The following is a 21107-nucleotide window of genomic DNA, read 5'->3' on the forward strand; positions in this document are numbered from 1 at the left end:
GTCGACCTCTGCATTTAACAACATCAAGGACGGGATCAAGGAGTTGAAAACACTTTACGTAAGTGGGCTGATCACAAGACGGCACCAGTGAGATTCGAAAGCCAACTGTTTAGTCAAAACCCAAGCAGTTATAGTAACCAATTCGCTAGCGAGTATGCAAATTGGCTCCCCCAATACTTCTGAGACTTGCTGTAATGTAATATGCATTCATTTTTTTTTTAATTTATTGGTAACGAAAGTATATTCTAAAAGAAGTTTCAAATAAAAACAAACACGAAGACATTGTTTAGTACTCGTAGCAAATGACCACAGTAGCGCAAACCAGTCAATCAACCAACCGAACGTGTCCACGTACACACTGCACCGTACGCAGAGCTAAATCCTGTCACGCGGCGTTTGACAATTGTTACAGTCCTCGACGCGATACCTGGCAGGTCATGTCCCAGATTAACAAATCAAAATACTGAATGGTGATAACATGTTCAAATTACCATAGCTCATTTAAATATGTTAAGGTTAATGAACGCGACATGGGAGAGATTTGCCGATGTTGTATACAGTTTTTTTTGGCTTGGATTTTGATGGTAAAAGGGCATGATTTTTTTTAAATCAAGAAACCAGTTGTTTTCGAAAGATAAACTAAGCATTTGAAGACTAATTTAACATTGTTTATGGTGATAACAGCTCATTATCAAAACGAAGATTACCCATTCGCTCTAGTCGAATAGTCGTCAATGACTACGGTGAAACCTTTATTTTCTTGCTTGACCCGACTAGCAGAATGCCTTCATTCGACTTTTGGCGACTCGCAGGACAACTCGCAAAGTGCCTCTAGAGATATCCATACATAAATGCTTGTCTGTATTTAATGGCTTTGGAGATGAATGAATGGTAGGTTAACAAAGTTAGTGGTTTATTTTCAGTTGTTATCTGTATTTGAATGGCTTTGGAGATGAATGAATGAATGGTAGGTTAACAAAATTAGTGTTTTATTTTCAGTTGTTATCTGTATTTAAATGGCTTTGGAGATGAATGAATGAATGGTAGGTTAACAAAGTTAGTAGTTTATTTTCAGTTGTTATCTGTATTCGAATGGCTTTGGAGATGAATGAATGAATGGTAGATTAACAAAGTTAGTGGTTTATTTTCAGTTGTTATCTGTATTTGAATGGTTTTAGAGATGAATGATTAATAGTTAACAACGTTAGTGTTTTATTTTTAGTTGTTATCTGTGTTTAAATGGTTTAAGAGATGAATGAATGATAAGTATCAAGACACTTTAGAAAAATTAAACCTACCTTTGCTATCATTTCTGCCTGTGTAAGCCTTCCGTCTAATTCTCTTCTGATCTGCGCTGCTTGTTCGTCAGCATTGTCCAGCTGAAAAAAAAATGACAGATAATCAATGCATATAATCAGATTGCAAGTTTGGTGCAAAAGATAGTGAAATGATCAGTGACATTGCGTTAGCTTTTCACTTCCCTGAATCAAGGATTTTATAACAATCACATCATATTAGTAAAACGTTGAAAACAATAAAACAATCTCTTTTGAAGATTAAACATAGTTTAAAAAAAAGTACAATGAACCTTTAAGTTTTGCAGTTTTCAACTGCAGCTAGTTTGCAGAAAAAAGGATGAAATAAACATGATTTGAAGAGTACCGCCAGCGATAGTGGAATACGCTAATCACGTCTTAATGACGAAACTAGCCTGGATCAATTTGTACCATCAATTATACTGTCGCATGTTTTAACCTTTCCGTACACGATACAAAAGTGGACGCTGACAATTGCATGGTTAAGGGCGCTTTCTTTTTTATTTCTTAATGCAGAGTACTTTGCAAAGTCCACGTAGTTTTTGAAAAATAAGGCAGCAACATACTATGCAAAACAACCTATTACGTGACGCATCATAGATAGATAGGAATATGTTTTAAGATGGCTAATTTTTACACCTTGTGATCATCCTGTTGAGTGGCCAATTAGCTAGTTTAGTCAAGAATAACTTTTAAATGAATGGGAGACTAAAGGGTGATATCGTGGGTTTCTAACAAGTTGTATTTTCTTCAGTGTACTTGAAAGAAGGATGAAATATGCAAGTGAGTTTCTTTGCAATGCACACCATACAGTGGCAGTAGCAGTGGCAGTAACCAAGGCAACGGGGCAGATCAATTGAGTTTGTGATGTTGTATTGATTCGGAAATTACATGATACTACTCTCATTTGTGATTGTAACACGTGGGATACCTCAAGATTTATATTTCAAAGATAATCACTTCAGATGACGATGCAAAAAGCAAAAAAAACAAAAACAAAAAACACATTTTTGGGTAAAAGTTTAATGTTCAACTGGATCACACGATTTATCACACATTATATATAACAGACATCTTGCAAATAGATTTAACAACACCAGCCATGTAGCAATTGGTCCAATTTAATAACCCCTGTTATCTTCAGATGTATGTGAATTACGCAATGCTGGCCACAAGAATTACGGCATTACAGCTATCATGCAATAATTTTAATTGGTTGCACATCTCACAGGATAGGAGGACACGCAACAACCATCAAAACGCTCATGGCCGAATAATTCAATATTCTAAAGTCACGATGTTATACATCGCATGTAATGACAAATGCGATGCCAAAATCTTAAGGGTAATATTGATTTCGTCTCTACAACTCTAACAAAACTACTCCTAAACATGAAATTTTCATACTAATATTTTTAGAAAAAATCTACTGTAACCTTGCGGTTTGCGGCAGCATCTAAATATTCAAGTTAGTCACGTCTGAGAATTCAAACTAGTCTGTCAACAACACACATGCTACGTGCCGTTCTCAATAAGTCAGTAACCTGAATGACAGGACAATGGCAGTTAGAGGATATCCATACAGTTACCATGGTTACAGCTAAGATACTATTAACTGACTTCGTAAGCCAGTGTCTAATCCAATAAAAAAAAAAAGTGAAATTTACAACACACGTAATACTCAGAGGTTAGTTTCACATCCATTATGGGATCTCATTTCATCATCAATAACCCACAATCACTTTACAAAATTTGTTGTGCATTTGTAATTCTTTATGATTTCTAATTTATCATTTATTTATAATTCAAAGGATATCATAATCAGAATAGCGAGATGCTATCAATATTTCCATATACTGAAAGTTATGAAAATATATATAAATATATATTTCAGTAATTTTTTATGTTCTGTATATGATAAGATATTTACATATTACATGTACAAAATGTACGAGTAGAAGAGATGGGACATATTTTAATAAAAAACAGTTAATGACAAGTTGATTGATTATCATCAAAACTACTGAAGAGAACATCATTAGTTCATTATCACCAAACAAAACCTGTCTGTATGAGATATGGATAGAACATTAGTTGAACAAAAAAAATGGCCACCTGTCGGCCTTTTAAATCAAAGTGTGAAACAAAATGAAGTACATTAGTACCCCACCATGACTGATGCCAATACTAAATTTGAATAAAATCCGCAAAGGCATGCCTAACAAACAGTTGACAACGTGCTCAAATGGTGATTTTGGGGGATAAAAATGGCTATCAGTTGGTCAAAGAAACAAAAAAAACAAATCAACATGCATAATAGTATACCATCAAGACTTCTTTTTGAACCAACTATGAAAAACAGTCCAGGCATTTTGAAGAAATGATGTCATACCCTGACAGACATACAGGAAATCCGCGCCGTTTTGGACATCATCCAAGGTAGATTACGGTAACAATCGCATAATCATTATAATGCACGACATAGTGACAGCGACATTTGTTACAAAGTCACCTTCAGAAGAGGTGACTATGACCTAGAAAATAAACTCATGTGAAGACTTCTTGATCCCTATAAAATGTTTGTTTAAGAGTTCCAATAAATTCAGATGAAATAACTGAAATGCTTTTAATAAGTTATTACATGTCAATTTTATTGGTGTTATTTTTGTCCACTGATGAGGAAGGAGTCTTCAAAATTTACTGAAAATCCCAAAGGTCCGATGTCAAAATAGCGTAAAACTGCTGTAAAAGAGCTAGCTGTATCTTTAATAAAGTACAGTCCAAGCATTACTTAATTTCCACGCTGACTAATATCTGGTTTTGCCTTTTCATAAAAACCCATAAAGCGAGTATCATTGTTGTTATCAATAATTTCAACTTATGTTTTGTAGTATTTATATATTTATGTTATTGATCAGGGGCGGATACAGGATTTTTTTTATGGGGGGGGGGGGGGGGGTCCAAATTTTAAAATCGCCAGACTAAGTTAATGATTTTTTTTTGGGGGGGGGGGGGGGGGGGGGGCTCTAGATCCGCCACTGTTGATATTTAGGCATATTACACTTTGCAATTTAGATACCGGTATGCGACAGTTTTGAAAGCAAGTTAAGCTAGATTTAAGCCAGCCCAATGTAGCTTGGAATGCTCATGGTTTAACGCTTAGGCTGTTCATATTGCATTGTTTTTTAGGCCGTTCTGCTTTCTATTTCGTTTTAAAGCGAGAGTGTCGTCACCTATGCATGCATCAGATGGACAAGCATCTCATTGTTTACAAACAAGCGTCTACCCATGAGCCTTTGCGTTTTTAGTGTGTGTTGTTATCGTCGCTTGGGACTCAATTTTCCCGCATGTACGCAGGTGAAGACCCTCCCGCTTTAACAAGTTTAGCAGCAGGCTGCTCCTGGTAGTGGAAGTTCAAATAACGCCACATAGCGGTTACTGTTGTCCATAACTTAACGTAACTTTCAATAGCGTGCTTCCAAGCAAATCCAAGATGGCTGACCATACAATGTGGCGTATTGTTGGGGGGGGGTGCTTGGTTTGTACACAACCGATCAGTTTGTTTGTTACAATGTCTGCGTTTGGCGCATCTTGTGATCTTTTGGCGAGCTTGAATCATGACTTGTACACTCAGCAACACCGTTATTTTGGTTTTGATTAAAATCGTTCAGCTTACTCGTAAGCCATGCAAGTAAACACAATTTTGAAAATTTATTATTGTCTTATGATAATAATAAATAATGGAATACTACTAAATAGTTTTTGAACGCTTGGCATTTAATAACATACCGCCACCTAGTGGCAACATATGGAGAACCAAAGCAGTATGTTTTCAATACATGAAGGTCTTGCACTGAAAATGGAGGGAGTATAGGTGTATAAGAGGTGATTTCTTTGTTGTATTGAAGCAGGAAACCTATAAGCTATCGATGATAAATACAGAAGACTTGATTGTTCTTGGAGAAATCAAATTGTGCATGTTCAAATTTCATATGAACAAATTATGAATATTACGCACGTAGTAAACGCAGTGGACCCATTTCGAACATGACACTTCACCATCGCCATTTAAAGTCAAAATCTGATAAACATTCAACCTTTTTGACTGAAATATTTAATATTGTTATGATAACTGCACAGCAATTAGCATATCCATTTCTAAAAATTGAAATCATCTCGCTGTATGTATCAACAAAATCAATCGCTCCCCGACAACAACAACATTTTAAATAGACTAAAAATATCAACCAAGATTTTTTGTAGGAGAATTTTGTTTAATATTTGAAAAAAGCTTTTAAAACAGTATATTGAAGGGGGAGGGATACTACAATAATATAAGAGGGTTAAATATAAACCAACGCTCCGTATTGTTGTCATTATATTACAGGCATCTGGAGTCCCGAAGCGGCACCCGGCTGCTGCATAAATCACACAAATCCTATCACAATATTAATTCAGGTCACATGCTGAATAAAAATAATAACAAGCCACGACCTAATTACATTTGTGTGAAAAAATACCCACCAATTTTGTTTTACATACTTATTATAATGAATTATAACAATTACAATGTATTTGTGTAAACAAAGATAAATAATTCGCTGGTTTTATATTAGCCTAAAATTCCTGTTTTGTGAAAAAAACAAAATATTCTATGATTAACTTCGCATATTCAAGTATTTTTTTAATGTAGCTCATTAAAATATCACCAGAATGAGTGAGAACAAAACGCAGTGAAGAAATCAGGGCCGTGCCACGAAAGGGATGAGCCCACACATGTATGAATGGCAGATTGACTTTTTTGGCCTTGAAGGACAAAGGGGTGACCACACATGATAGAATGACAACCTTCAAACACCCTGAAGGGCAAGTGCAGTTCACTGACCTTCTATAGAGGTGAGTCTAAATGATGGAATGGCAGAATCCAATTACAAGTTCTTTATTTGAACTTGAAAAACATTATTCCTGATTGAACGGATTAGGCTTTGGTATGTGCACCTATTAATAATTATATGAGATCAGAAGACGCAAACTTAGAGTTATACAGTGGCTTTCAATGATTAACACACATTGCGGTTGAAGGCAGTACAATTGCCATCAACACTGTCAATAGAATTATATGAATATTAATAACTACACATTGAAAGTCATATCAGGCCTTACAATATATAGCATAGCTAAATGACATTCTCATGAAATGTTAGGTTTATATGAAAAGCCAACGCCAGATGAGGGAAAAGTTACACTCAGACTATACTGGTTGCTATCAAGAATTACAATAAATTACAATAAAGATTATTATTATTATTATTATTATTATCATTTCAAATACAAATTATTGCAAACTGAAAACTAAAGATGGGAAGGTAGAGCAGGACGTTAACGGCTTTCAATAACTACACTACTGCGAAATCAGACACCAAGAGAGGGGAATCCGATCAGCTTCATCAAGTCCTTAGTTCCCACTCATCAAGACATAAATAGTTTTGTTTTCTATGGTTATATGCGGATTAGCCAATTGATAGATTTTTTTTTAATCACTAATCTGTCAAGAATCGCTTTTCTTCTGATTCAATTCAGGAGTAGGATTTATTCAGAAAACAATTCATCCACCCAACAGTAGGCCCCAGTGAGACTCCGGTAAGTACGTCTCAGAATGTCTTATTGCTTGGTATTGAAATCACCTTCCTGGTTTCGTTTACGCTGAGTAGGCTGGAACGGTTCCCATGGCAACAGAAATTGACTGACAACCATCATTGACGTCACCAAAATCTCTAAAGTTCATCACTAGCGACTGATGAATCTCAGAGAGGTCTCACAGAGAGCAGCAAGCCAGGTTTTTTTGTTTGTTTTTTATATAAGTTAATTCCCAACGTGTCCAAGTTTGTTTTTTTGAAACAAGCCATATTATACATTTCTTCTGTGTTACATTTCAAAATGGCAGACAAATTTCTCACTATGTTGGAACATTTGTGAAATTAGCTTCCTATTTATTTATACATTTCTGGAAATAGAACAAGACGTTCATTTCAGTTTTCAAACACCGAAAAAATCTTCAAACTTAGTGACGTCAATAGAAAAATACGTTGATTACACATATTTTGAGTAGATACCGCCGGTACTCCAAAATTAGTCCAATTTAATGAGAAAACAGTCACAAGGTAATTAAAACATAAATGAGGTGCACTAATCTTATTATTTCTAAAAATAACAAAAACTAGAGAATGTTAAACTGATTGATACTGCCCTCCAGGGAGAGAGAGAAAGCACACATTTGTAGAAGGTTATTCATTATTATTATTGCACTCAAAGCATAGATTGTAATGACATTGATTTTCAATATGGCGAATACAAGAATAACTTTCATAACAAAAGACGTATTTTTCAATAACTCACATGACTAATATGTAAAAAAGAAATATTCAATGGGTTTAATTTTATTAGATTTAATGCATGAATATTCATTCAGGTTTTAAATTCGCTGATTTGAGAAGAAAACAATTCCATACATCATCAGTGGAACAAGCTAAAATACAACCCAGCGTAATAAAGTAATACAATACTGAAATGTTTGGGTTATAATTAAATTCAAAATGGCTGCCTGTAATGAAGCATTCGTTTCGGCTGACATAGCTGATGTTAGTCATTTACGATCTTAACCACAAATAGTTGCCCAGATCTCGTTAAAAACGAAAGAATGACGCAAGTTGTTATTACTCCTTGCGTCAACTGATTCAAATACCATGGTTAAACAGAGCAGCGGAACAGGGGATACAATTGGTGGGAGAAAATAGAACAATAATTGAGGGATAAAAACAAGTCATGTGCTTCTCCCGATCGTAACAAAATCTCAACAACGTTTTTCTTCTAAGGTCTATTCTATACTATTCCGGTTGGTAATATTGCAATAATTTAAGCATGGATCAAAACTCAAAACTGCAGGTAACTAATCTTTCAATCATGAGCCTGAAGGGGGAATTCATCACAAGCAACAGCTGCAATCAGCAAAACTACACACAAAAACAGATCAAAATCCCTTTTTTTTTTAAATTGAGAATAATTTATAAACAATTCGCTATAACCAGCACAATCATAATTCCAAAATCCTTATTCAACAACATATAATAAATAAATGTATGAATCAAAATACCAATTCTGAAATATTTTGTATTCACTGAACAGACATTGCAGCATTTGTGATACAAAACACAGGAAGGAGACAGATATCAATTAATATTTATTTAACAATACAGGGGGTATAGCAGAAAAAAAATTGATCTCGCTCATGGAGTCAGACAAGTTTCACCAATACGTGAAAAGTTGCAAGATTTGTGTTACAATTACTCTTAAAGCTAGGTACCTGTATTAAATACACATACATACATTGCCACACCAAACGGTGAAATTAGACATACATATGAAATGAATCATCATTATAATTTTAGACTCAACATTGCCAGCATCTTTGGTGACAATATTAGGTAGGAGGAATGTCACAAATAGTACAACTAACTACATCCTAGGCACTGCTTCATTTTTTATATTTATTAAATTATTTATATATTTATTTATTATTTATAGCACAGCAAGCTGACACCTGTCTTCAATCTGAAACACCAAAGCGGCTGTTGAGTTTATGGAGGTGTTGAGTTTATGGAGGTGTTGAGTTTATGTTTATAGAGGTGTTCAGTTTATAGAGGTGTTAAGTTTATAGAGGTGTTCAGTTTATAGAGGTGTTGAGTTTATAGAGGTGTTGAGTTTATGGAGGTGTTGAGTTTATGTTTATAGAGGTGTTGAGTTTATGGAGGTGTTGAGTTTATGGAGGTGTTGAGTTTATGGAGGTGTTGAGTTTATGGAGGTGTTGAGTTTATGGAGGTGTTGAGTTTATGGAGGTGTTGAGTTTATGGAGGTGTTGAGTTTATAGAGGTGTTGAGTTTATAGAGGTGTTGAGTTTATAGAGGTGTTCAGTTTATAGAGGTGTTCAGTTTATAGAGGTGTTCAGTTTATAGAGGTGTTCAGTTTATAGAGGTGTTCAGTTTATGGAGGTGTTCAGTTTATGGAGGTGTTCAGTTTATGGAGGTGTTAAGTTTATGGAGGTGTTCAGTTTATGGAGGTGTTAAGTTTATGGAGGTGTTCAGTTTATGGAGGTGTTCAGTTTATGGAGGTGTTGAGTTTATAGAGGTGTTGAGTTTATGGAGGTGTTGAGTTTATGGAGGTGTTGAGTTCATGGAGGTGTTGAGTTCATGGAGGTGTTGAGTTCATGGAGGTGTTGAGTTCATGGAGGTGTTCAGTTTATGGAGGTGTTCAGTTTATGGAGGTGTTCAGTTTAAGGAGGTGTTGAGTTTATGGAGGTGTTGAGTTTATGGAGGTGTTCCATTTGCGGGTGTTCAGTTTACAGAGGTGCTAAGTTTAGGGAGGTGGTGTTCAGTTTACAAAGGTGCTTGAGGCACATGTTCAAAATTTGGATAAAACATGCAACAGTATGACGACTGTGGCAAGTCTATGGAGAAAGGAAAGTACAAAATGCATGAGGTTTAGACAAATTTTCTACAGGGGGCTCAGTTTAGACCCAATTCAGTTTAATTCCATGATCCGGCAAACTACCAGCACTACTAACTGCAAGAATGACTTCTTGAGTTGTATAATGACAAGCCATATCATTTCATCATTGCGGTAAAACTTGATCATTTTAAACCTGTTCAGTGTTGTTACAGTATTTATCGTTTAATGCCATGGCTCGGTGATTTGACTCATTGTGAAATTTCAGACACAAGCTTAAACAGAACAACTAATTTGGTCAGTTCACGGTAAATGCCTCTCTGCTGACTGATAACGGTTGCCATAGTAGTTGATGTAAGCCTACGCAATAACTCCTCATTAGTTCATTCTTCGTAAGAGCATCGGTAAATTCATTTGATGTATAATAGGTGCCTATATTAGATGCATATGATGAAGCGTAGTTTGTAGATTTCAAACAAATTTGCTTTTTCTTCTAGGAAAAATTGAGAATGCAGTGTGATAGCACAATTTTAATATTTTTTTTTTCACACACACGTTTGCGACAACCATCTGCCTATAACAGTCACCATTTACGTATCACAATTAAATAACAAGCAGCCTGTCGGCTGAGATAGCTCTGCTGTTAGCAATGCACATGGCAATTAAAGAACAGAAGATATCATTAGAAAATGAACAAATCTGAGAGAGGTTCACATGTAGTACCTATATGTATAATATATCAAAGCAATTGGACTTGCGGTTTTCAACAAGAAGTCGAAAATATCACTTTTTACCAAAAATTACAAAAATATTCATCAAAATTAGAGAATTAAAGATATCATCATGAAATGAACAAATCTGAGAGAGGTCCACATGTAGTACCTATATATGTAATATCAAAGCAATTGGACTTGCGGTTTTCAACAAGAAGTCAAAAATATCACTTTTTACCAAAAATTACAAAAATATTCACCGAAATTAGAGAATTAAAGATATCATTACAAAATAAACAAATCTGAGAGAGGTCCACATGTAGTACCTATATATGTAATATCAAAGCAATTGGATTTGCGGTTTTCAACAAGAAGTCGAAAATATCACTTTTTATCAAAAATGACAAAAATATTCACCAAAATTAGAGAATTAAAGATATCATTACAAAATGAACAAATCTGAGAGAGGTCCACATGTAGTACCTATATATGTAATATCAAAGCAATTGGACTTGCGGTTTTCAACAAGAAGTCGAAAATATCACTTTTTACCAAAAATTACAAAAATATTCACCAAAATTAGAGAATTAAAGATATCATTACAAAATGAACAAATCTGAGAGAGGTCCACATGTAGTACCTATATATGTAATATCAAAGCAATTGGACTTGCGGTTTTCAACAAGAAGTCGAAAATATCACTTTTTACCAAAAATGACAAAAATATTCACCAAAATTAGAGAATTGAAGATATCATCATGAAATGAACAATCTGAGAGAGGTCTACCCAAGGTACATATACACCAAGTATCAAAGCATTCAGGCTTGTAGTTTTCAAGAAGAAGTCGAAAAAGTAAAACATTGACACGGACGACGGACGACGACGACGACGACGACGGACAATCACTCATATGATAAGCTCCGCTCGACAAAGTCGACAGCGGAGCTAAAAAAGATTCAACAGATTTGCTACAATGTGAAGTTTAAAATTTGCATTTTCAAATTTGAGTACATGTATTATGTTTGTAATGTCTAGCTCTATTTTTACATTCAATCATAATAATATTTTCAGTAAATACCTATTCGTCTCTCTCTCTCTAGTACATACAAATGTACAAAATCTTTTTTTTTTGTTTACGCAAATCCATCATATCAATCAAAAAAATAAATAAAAAGACTGCATGTATTTATTAGCCAGGGAACAAAAAATATCGCTGATTATACTAACTCACATACAATCAAATTAATTAATTAAAAATAATCAATTAAAAAATAAGCTCATCTTAGCCAAGGTCAATTTTTTGTCACCTTTCGTAAAATATATCTGCATATTTTTTTTTCAAAAATGTGATCAAAAGTATAGCAATGAAAAATTATATTCAAAATTAACAACAAAATTAAATGCACTGAAAAAATTCAATAAAAAAATGCAAACTGTTTGGAAGGAGAAATTCTAGTGCTCAAAGGGTTTGATAAACTACACGATGCCAGGTGACGACGATACTGTGTAGTCATGTTGAAATCTACTACGCACAGATGTGACCATGCACAATTGTAAATTCCACGCAACTTCAAATGTGTTTATCTAAACTCCGTTAATATGTCATCACAGTTGTAATTATATATGCAAGTTGCCATAGTTACTAATAGATTTTAATTCACCTATAATCTATGCTTTAATTTCATTTACAATGCTTCCGGGCGACTAAATTGCAAAATTATTTTATGATATATATATCTGAATTGGTGGAAAATCCAAAACCAAAACATCACAATTTTGTTAGCACGCAGTATTTTCACAATTATATGAACTGGAAAAAAAGAAAGCATGATTTTTAAAACTATTAAACACATGTAACAAATGTATTATTAAGTAAAAACGTTAAATATATTTAGCCAAGTCTCAGAATTGAAATACCCTACAATGGCCTCTCAGGTCACCTACCCATAATGCATCTGCAATTACATTAAAATGAAAACTGATTACGTTTTATGTGAACATGAAAATTATTAAATTATTTCGTCACCCATAACAGTGGGGATTCATCGTCTCCGGTAGAAATATGGAAACGAAATAGTGCTTATTAAGAAACATTCATTATTAATTTTCTTTTGAATTGAAATCAACAATAATTCATCAAATTATTAGGAAATGAACAAAATAGGTCAGCATTTATTCAAGTTATAAGTTCAAATAGGTACTGTAAAATGACTAATTTTCACTGGGTTTAAATTTCACTGATTTTCCATTTCAGGCATATTCAGTGGGTTTCAAATTCACGGTTTTATCATTTAGATAATGTTTTATGCTAAATTTTACATATTCACTGGGTTTTAATTTAGCCCATTTTCCAGTCAGTGAAATAAGCCAAATTAAAACCCAGTGAATAATTAACCCTTTTACAGTACCATGATATTTTCTAAACCTAAAAGAGGCTTCTATTTCAGTAATCTACGTCATAAAGACATTGGTTTCCTTCCACTGGTTTTATGGCAACATTCGGAAAATTTGAGTCCATACAATGTCTATAATTAAATAAAATACAAGCTAAAAAATTAAAGAAAATCAAGAACTTGCATTTTTTTAAATCTGGGTAAAATCAACGCAACACAGCGACTGAAACGAACAATACAGCTTAGCATATTATTATGATGTATATTTCAATATGAAATCGAATAACCAAATCTCTTAGATGTATCTCCATATTCCGAGATCAGGAAGATTACTTACAGGAGCATATTAAATCATATCATGAAAGCTAGCTCCGAAAAACAGATGTTGCTTCTTTCTTTTTGTGTTTAATCTACCAAATCTGTTTTACGGTTCAAAAACAAAAACTGCAGAGTCTGCAACATTAATCAGCTCTGCCATCCAGTCAAATAAACAACCACCTAAGGGGGATGAGCACCCTTAACTTACTTAGGAAAGCACAGAGTAAATAGGGATGAGTGGTTTGATAAATTAGAGGGGGAAGAGACATGTAAAACAAGAATAAACATTTGTTGAATTTAGTTTAAAAAAAAATTTCAATACAGAATTTATTTAAAAGAGGAAAAATAGTGGAAGTTTGAAATTCAGTTAATATACATTTTAACCTTTCCTTCAGAAGATTGGGACAAAAATAGCAAAATTTTTTGAGTAAAACTAAAAATTGACTCAAATTGTGCAAAAGTGCAGACAAATTTGGGCGAAAAAGTGTGGTGGTGAAAAGGTTAAACACTGTAAAATACTTTATTTTAGTTGGAATTAATTTTCGCTGAAAAGGCGTTTTGGCTGTTTTGTATGGAATTTATTTTCACTGATTGATAAGTTTAATGTGAAATATAGGAGAAAAAGTATATTCGCGGGAATCTATTTTCACTGAAGCATCCCTTCAGCAAAAATAGCGAAAATAAATTTCAAGTGGAAATAAAGTATTCTACAGTATTTCATAATATTCTCTTGAAAGTGGATTTCCAATAGAAGAGCATGTAAGTAGGAAACACAATATGTTTCTTCCATTTAAAGTGTAACCATTTAGGTTTCTTCTTTTGTCAATACTGTTTACATCAGCATGTACATGAACTCATCAAAGATACTTATTTGTGAATCTAGCGATTCTCTTTTGGATGCAAAAGTCAATTTTAATCAATCATTATTCTTCTTTTTCTGCAAATTTTCAAAAATTTTGTTTTGACCTGCAGCCAAAGGGAAATTACGTTCATTTGAACAAAAACTAAACAAAAGAAATATAGAAATCTGTAACATATTACATCGAAATTTTGGTCTGAAAATGGAAAGTTGTCCAAAGGATTTTGAAAAGCACACAGATATGAAGAAAAATTGTGGGGGAAAATAGAATTAATACCTGCATACCCAATATGTTAAAGGGTGGCAGTCGTCGTGCCGCGTCCTGTTCGATATGGGACTCATAGCGACGTATACAACGCGTGTAAAATACATTGTTTATTAACATGAAATTTGAACACACGCTGCGCGGCGACCACCACGCTTTAACTTAACTGTTTCTAATAACGCAAATATGGTTAACCCAATAAAGCGATGCTTTCAGACGAAAAAGTAATGCGGGTAAAGTAACCCCACCACCCCAACCCACCCTTACCGCAGCTCAAAAAAACCGTGTGTTTTCTCAGGTTTCCATCTTAACTTTGGAGCAATTATCAGAGGTCAGCCAGAATAAACAGCACATGCTCAGAGCGTATGTTGACTCATGTTACAGATATTTAAACTAATTTCAAAATTTCTCAAAATAATACTTCTCTATATTTACCAATCATCACAGAATGGTCAATTTGAGACGTACATTCTTGCATGAATCAATATCAATGAAATTAACAATTAATATTGAAAGGATATATGTATTGATTATCTTAAAAACAACAGAAGTGTTTTTAGTTTTCAGATAACCATAGGCAACACAAAGCAAAAACACAAAGTGGTACACCACTGTACACGTGGCCCGAACTTATAATTCAGCTATGGGGGCAGTCTTTGGTTTTTATTTTTAGGAGAATCAGGTTCAGCATGTAAGAATTTGAAGCCATGCAAAATACAAAATAAATTTCATTGCTTAATTTGTGTAGGGTTGAACACAAATTGCATAAAAAAAAAATTCTAGTTGTCTATTGGGGATACTGATTTTAGTAGAGTTAGTAGTCTAAAAATCTCAGGATACAGTAATTTTAAGCTCTGAAAAGATTTTAGACTTCTTTTTGGTGAAACAACAGATATGAATTATTTAAGAAAAGTAACAATTGGCAATGAATGAAGGAAGGAAGAAGTTTTACAACTAATGTATGCTGTTCAATTTACTAATTCAAATTTTAGTTCCAAAGAACGTTAGTTGAATTAGAAATTTTTTTTATCAGAAAGAGAGTTACTGATTTTGACAGCTAACAGATCATATCGCTATAGTAACCAAATTCCTCATATCAACCAAAATCAAGCATTCAAGCATACACAAATTATTGCTCCACTGTAGTAAGTGGTATGGTTACAATAGCCAGTGGTGAATCCACATGATCATGACGTTCATAAAAAAAATCTGCGTTCAAATTTTGGCATCTCTGTAAGAATAATACAACGCGATATAAATACTCAGGCCTTACAAGGTTGCAAGAAGAGACACTGATTTATAAATAAATGAAATAGACATACAAAACTAATATTAGAAATACATGTACTGGGTTATTTAGTGGCAACATCCTGTGTGTGTTCAGGAATGTGCGACTCAGTGTACGAAAATAATAAAATATAAATATTTGGCTTTATTTTCATAACATTACACCCCCCACCCCACCCCCCGTGTTTCTTTCGGTAACATCACACAGTTCTAAAATCTGAGTTAATTTGTTATTTGTGTTGTGTGAATTAGAGTAAAAAACAAAACCTATAGCAGAGTGGAATTGATGAGTATTACAATGTGACCTATTCATGTGACCTTTACTATCACATGTGTGACAATAATAATAAACCTCCGCAAAATATAAACATTTTAAATATTATTTCTAAATAAGGAAACTGTGTAAGACAAATAAATGAAATCAATACAACTTGATTTAACCGTAATTTCTCTCCTGCGAGTGTATCTACTACTAGAACACATAAACCAAAAAATAATTTTATTGTATACAGGATAATTGAAATATAACTGAGTTTTAGCATAACCACACCTCTCTCATTTTTATAAGCACACGTGCTACTTATACATATAGAGCAAATACGGAATTATATGCTGAAACATTCAAATACGACTTATTTTGACCGCAGACAGACCTCTGTCATTTACATTATGCATAGCACTAGCAATAAGAGCATTATTCTTGATAATATTTTTGTGTCAGGATTTTAATTCCTTACCCTGATGGTCACAGCGCATACACTATTTATTAATAAATCAATTATGGTACTGCATTTTCACGGAGACCCCTCCCCACCAAATATTGAAGTCGATACATTACTAAGTTTCTATGAAGTATCATTTAAATTAATACCTGGCAACATGTAAATATCGTATCAAATCTCAAGCAGGGCCCAGGTCATGCATCAGAGCAGAATGTCAATTTCAGGAAGTAGAGCCACGCGTGTTTGTTTTCTTGCTAAGCACACTGAGAGACCTACGAGTGACACTGAGTGTTTAAACTTGTTAAAACTATGCTCCGAGAATACAAATCTTAGAGTCAGCAATACAATAAAATGTCAAACAGCCAGGTTACACTTCAATAGGGGAATTGAACAAATTGCGTGAACAAACAAAATTAGATACCCCGATTTACGATATTAGAAGCGTCATTGTTTTTGCTGCAGCTTGGAATATTTGCGATTTCATAACTTTATAGCATTTGTGAGAACAAAATTTCAAAAAGTCTCTGTGACTCCCTGTCTTGAATTTGTGTTCCCACATTACTAATTTGTGAGATACCATCCATTGACAAATACATAAAATGTATACACACTATCAAATGTTGTGACTGAGAATAAGTAATGACAAATTAGCTGCAGAATATATGAATTAAAGCAAGCCTCTTAAACTACATGTCAAAGAATGAATACTCGATGAGCTAGGGGGTCTATTAAAGGCATATGACCCTCCAGTAAACTCAAAATAAAATGAGCCAAGAAGTGAAGACGGGATATTTTAGTAAAATACAGAGGTAAGAAATGTTTGTTTTTTTGGTTAAAAAGACAGTAAAACAGACTGCATGCATATAAACTTTTATTAAAGGTTTCATGAAATAAAATACCTTGGTTTTTCCCATATACATGTACAATGTAATGTTTATTTATAAACAAAATATGGATTGAATGCACCATTAGTAATAATCCCAACAGTCATCACTCATCACTCACGAACATCAAAAGCACCTGAAATTCAAAACACTATCTACCGGTAATGAAATATCAGTTTGTCATGACAACCTTGCCGTGGGGAGAGTATGTGACTAACAATTGCTGCAAAACAGGAAGCCGTCTTTTCTCTACCGGTACGGTTATTACTGTGTTAAGAAATTAGGAAATCATTCTCTTCATGTAACCTCAAGCAATCATGTATTGTACTGTACCGTAGTTCATTCATACATATATTGTGTCAAAGCAGAATTTAATACCTATCAACAAACAAGCTGCTCTGTTTGACTGTTAGGTACTAGGGGTGGGTAGCCATCAGATACAGTCTTGTAAGTAACTTCACTCTGACTCCATTGTCAACCCCAAAATATGACTCAAAATATCACCTTGAAAAATGAATTCAACTTGGCATGCACATAAATTTCTCGATAATGAAATCTGTAACCCAACAATAAAATTTGCAAACATTACCAAGCAATTTTTTTGTTTTCACTTTGATATAGCTAGTTAGTCAGTGCTTTAAAAGTGTTAAAGTGAACTAATAAAAAAAGCTGAAAATGTGATTATATAATCTCTGGTTTGCTGTCTGTTATTTCTTCCAACGAATTACAGTTTTGTATGGCATTTTAGAATTCTGGATGATGACACGTCAACCAATCACAGTTTTGTATGGCACTTTAGAATTCTGGATGATGACACGTCAACCAATCACAGTTTTGTATGGCACTTTAGAATTCTGGATGATGACACATCAACCGATCACAGTTTTATATGGCATTTTAGAATTCTGGATGATGACACGTCAATCAATCACAGTTTTGTATGGCACTTTAGAATTCTGGATGATGACACATCAACCAATCACAGTTTTGTATGGCACTTTAGAATTCTGGATGATGACACGTCAACCAATCACAGTTTTGTATGGCATTTTAGAATTCTGGATGATGGCACATCAACCAATCACAGTTTTGTATGGCATTTTAGAACTCTGGATGATGACACGTCAACCAATCACAGTTTTGTACATGGCATTTTAGAACCCTGGATGATGACACGTCAACCAATCACAGTTTTGTATGGCACTTTAGAATTCTGGATGATGACACATCAACGAATCACAGTTTTGTATGGCATTTTAGAACTCTGGATGATGACACATCAACCAATCACAGTTTTGTATGGCATTTTAGAACTCAGGATGATGACACGTCAACCAATCACGGTTTTGTATGGCATTTTAGAACTCTGAATGATGATACGTCAACCAATCACAGTTTTGTATGGCATTTTAGAACTCTGGATGATTACACCTCAACCAATCACAGTTTTGTATGGCATTTTAGAACTCTGGATGATGACACATCAACCAATCACAGTTTTGTATGGCATTTTAGAACCCTGGATGACGACACGTCAACCAATCATGGTTTTGTATGGCATTTTAGAACTGTGGATGATGACACGTCAACCAATCACAGTTTTGTATGGCACTTTAGAATTCTGGATGATGACACGTCAACCAATCACAGTTTTGTATGGCATTTTAGAATTCTGGATGATGGCACATCAACCAATCACAGTTTTGTATGGCATTTTAGAACTCTGGATGATGACACGTCAACCAATCACAGTTTTGTACATGGCATTTTAGAACCCTGGATGATGACACGTCAACCAATCACAGTTTTGTATGGCACTTTAGAATTCTGGATGATGACACATCAACGAATCACAGTTTTGTATGGCATTTTAGAACTCTGGATGATGACACATCAACCAATCACAGTTTTGTATGGCATTTTAGAACTCAGGATGATGACACGTCAACCAATCACGGTTTTGTATGGCATTTTAGAACTCTGAATGATGATACGTCAACCAATCACAGTTTTGTATGGCATTTTAGAACTCTGGATGATTACACCTCAACCAATCACAGTTTTGTATGGCATTTTAGAACTCTGGATGATGACACGTCAACCAATCACAGTTTTGTATGGCATTTTAGAACTCTGGATGATTACACCTCAACCAATCACAGTTTTGTATGGCATTTTAGAACTCTGGATGATGACACGTCAACCAATCACAGTTTTGTATGGCATTTTAGAATTCTGGATGATGACACATCAACCAATCACAGTTTTGTATGGCATTTTAGAATTCTGGATGATGACACATCAACCAATCACAGTTTTGTATGGCATTTTAGAACTCTGGATGATGACACATCAACCAATCACAGTTTTGTATGGCATTTTAGAACTCAGGATGATGACACGTCAACCAATCACGGTTTTGTATGGCATTTTAGAACTCTGAATGATGATACGTCAACCAATCACAGTTTTGTATGGCATTTTAGAACTCTGGATGATTACACCTCAACCAATCACAGTTTTGTATGGCATTTTAGAACTCTGGATGATGACACATCAACCAATCACAGTTTTGTATGGCATTTTAGAACTCTGGATGATGACACATCAACCAATCACAGTTTTGTATGGCATTTTAGAACTCTGGATGATGACACATCAACCAATCACAGTTTTGTATGGCATTTTAGAACTCTGGATGATGACACATCAACCAATCACAGTTTTGTATGGCATTTTAGAACTCTGGATGATGACACATCAACCAATCACAGTTTTGTATGGCATTATGGAATTCTGGATGATGACACATCAACCGATCAGCAACTATTAACAGTGAGATTGTTTTGGTTTGACATAAAAAACATGTAATTCAAAGAAAATTTTCAGAATGGCCCTGATTTCATGCTGACATGAGTCAAATCCTGTGTTCAATTTTGGTTTCCATGCAAAATTAGGTTGCGTGGTAACAGAAGAAAATTCTAGAAATGTTCCTGATATGTTGCTTGTTTCAGTTTATCCATACGTTTGATTCTGAGAATTGCTCATATCGCATTTCCTCTGAGTGTTCCTATACCAGCAGATATACTGCCCTCTTGTTGAGTGTATACAATTTGTTGCAATGTCTCTCCAGATCAAGACAAAAGTTTCCGCCAGTCCAACATCTGCATCCATACAATAAACAGCATTCCATTGCTACCTTTTATGGGTCAGTGAAAGGATTTTGAGATGAGACAACAGCTCCAGGCTAAGTCAGACCGGTGTCAGGCCGAGTCAGACCGGTGGCAGGCCAAGTCAGACGAGTGTCAGGCTGAGTCAGGCCGGTGCCAGACTCTGACCTAAGAACCTAGAAAAGTGAATTCGGTCGCATGTTGAAACGCATCACTTAAACAGATTTCACTGATTGGATATATGCAATACATGACAATGTTTTTTTAATTCTATAGTGAAGTAGGCTACCAGAGACAAGCAGAACTATTTCAATCATAAATCAACATGGACATAAGACGGAAATGTGCCATCTGGCAAATAACGTAAATGGCAATGATTTGAAACGGCCAAAAGATTCTAAAGGAAAATAAAATGAAGAAATATTTTTATGCTTTGAATCAAACTTGGCTCATACAAGATTGCACAAATTGGAAACCAATGTGCGTACATTTAATTTAATTTATTGATTTTAACCACTTAAAATATAAATGACAGATGAAAAGCATTTTTCTCCTCGTGTACGTTTCTATAATACATGTATATATAAAATTCAAACTGCACAGACATAATGTAACCAATGACAACAAATATTACCAATGACGACAATACACCCATTACGGTAGTAAAGAAAAGGTTGTAA

General features: G+C 34.4%; 1 protein-coding gene across 2 annotated transcripts in view; it reads right to left on the reverse strand.

Annotated features, from left to right (window-relative positions):
- LOC100372028 (calcium-dependent secretion activator 1-like) overlaps window positions 1-21107 on the reverse strand; it is a 76880-nt gene that overhangs the window by 37561 nt on the left and 18212 nt on the right. For both annotated transcript variants that reach the window (XM_085496824.1, XM_078010913.2), the window contains exon 2: window positions 1299-1379. In XM_085496824.1, coding sequence (XP_085352950.1) covers window positions 1299-1379 — 81 coding nt within the window. The remainder of the gene's footprint in view (window positions 1-1298; window positions 1380-21107) is intronic.

The sequence above is a fragment of the Saccoglossus kowalevskii genome, chromosome 3 (genome assembly GCF_978046115.1).
Source record: "Saccoglossus kowalevskii chromosome 3, keSacKowa6.1, whole genome shotgun sequence".
NCBI classification, from domain to species: Eukaryota; Metazoa; Hemichordata; class Enteropneusta; family Harrimaniidae; genus Saccoglossus; species Saccoglossus kowalevskii.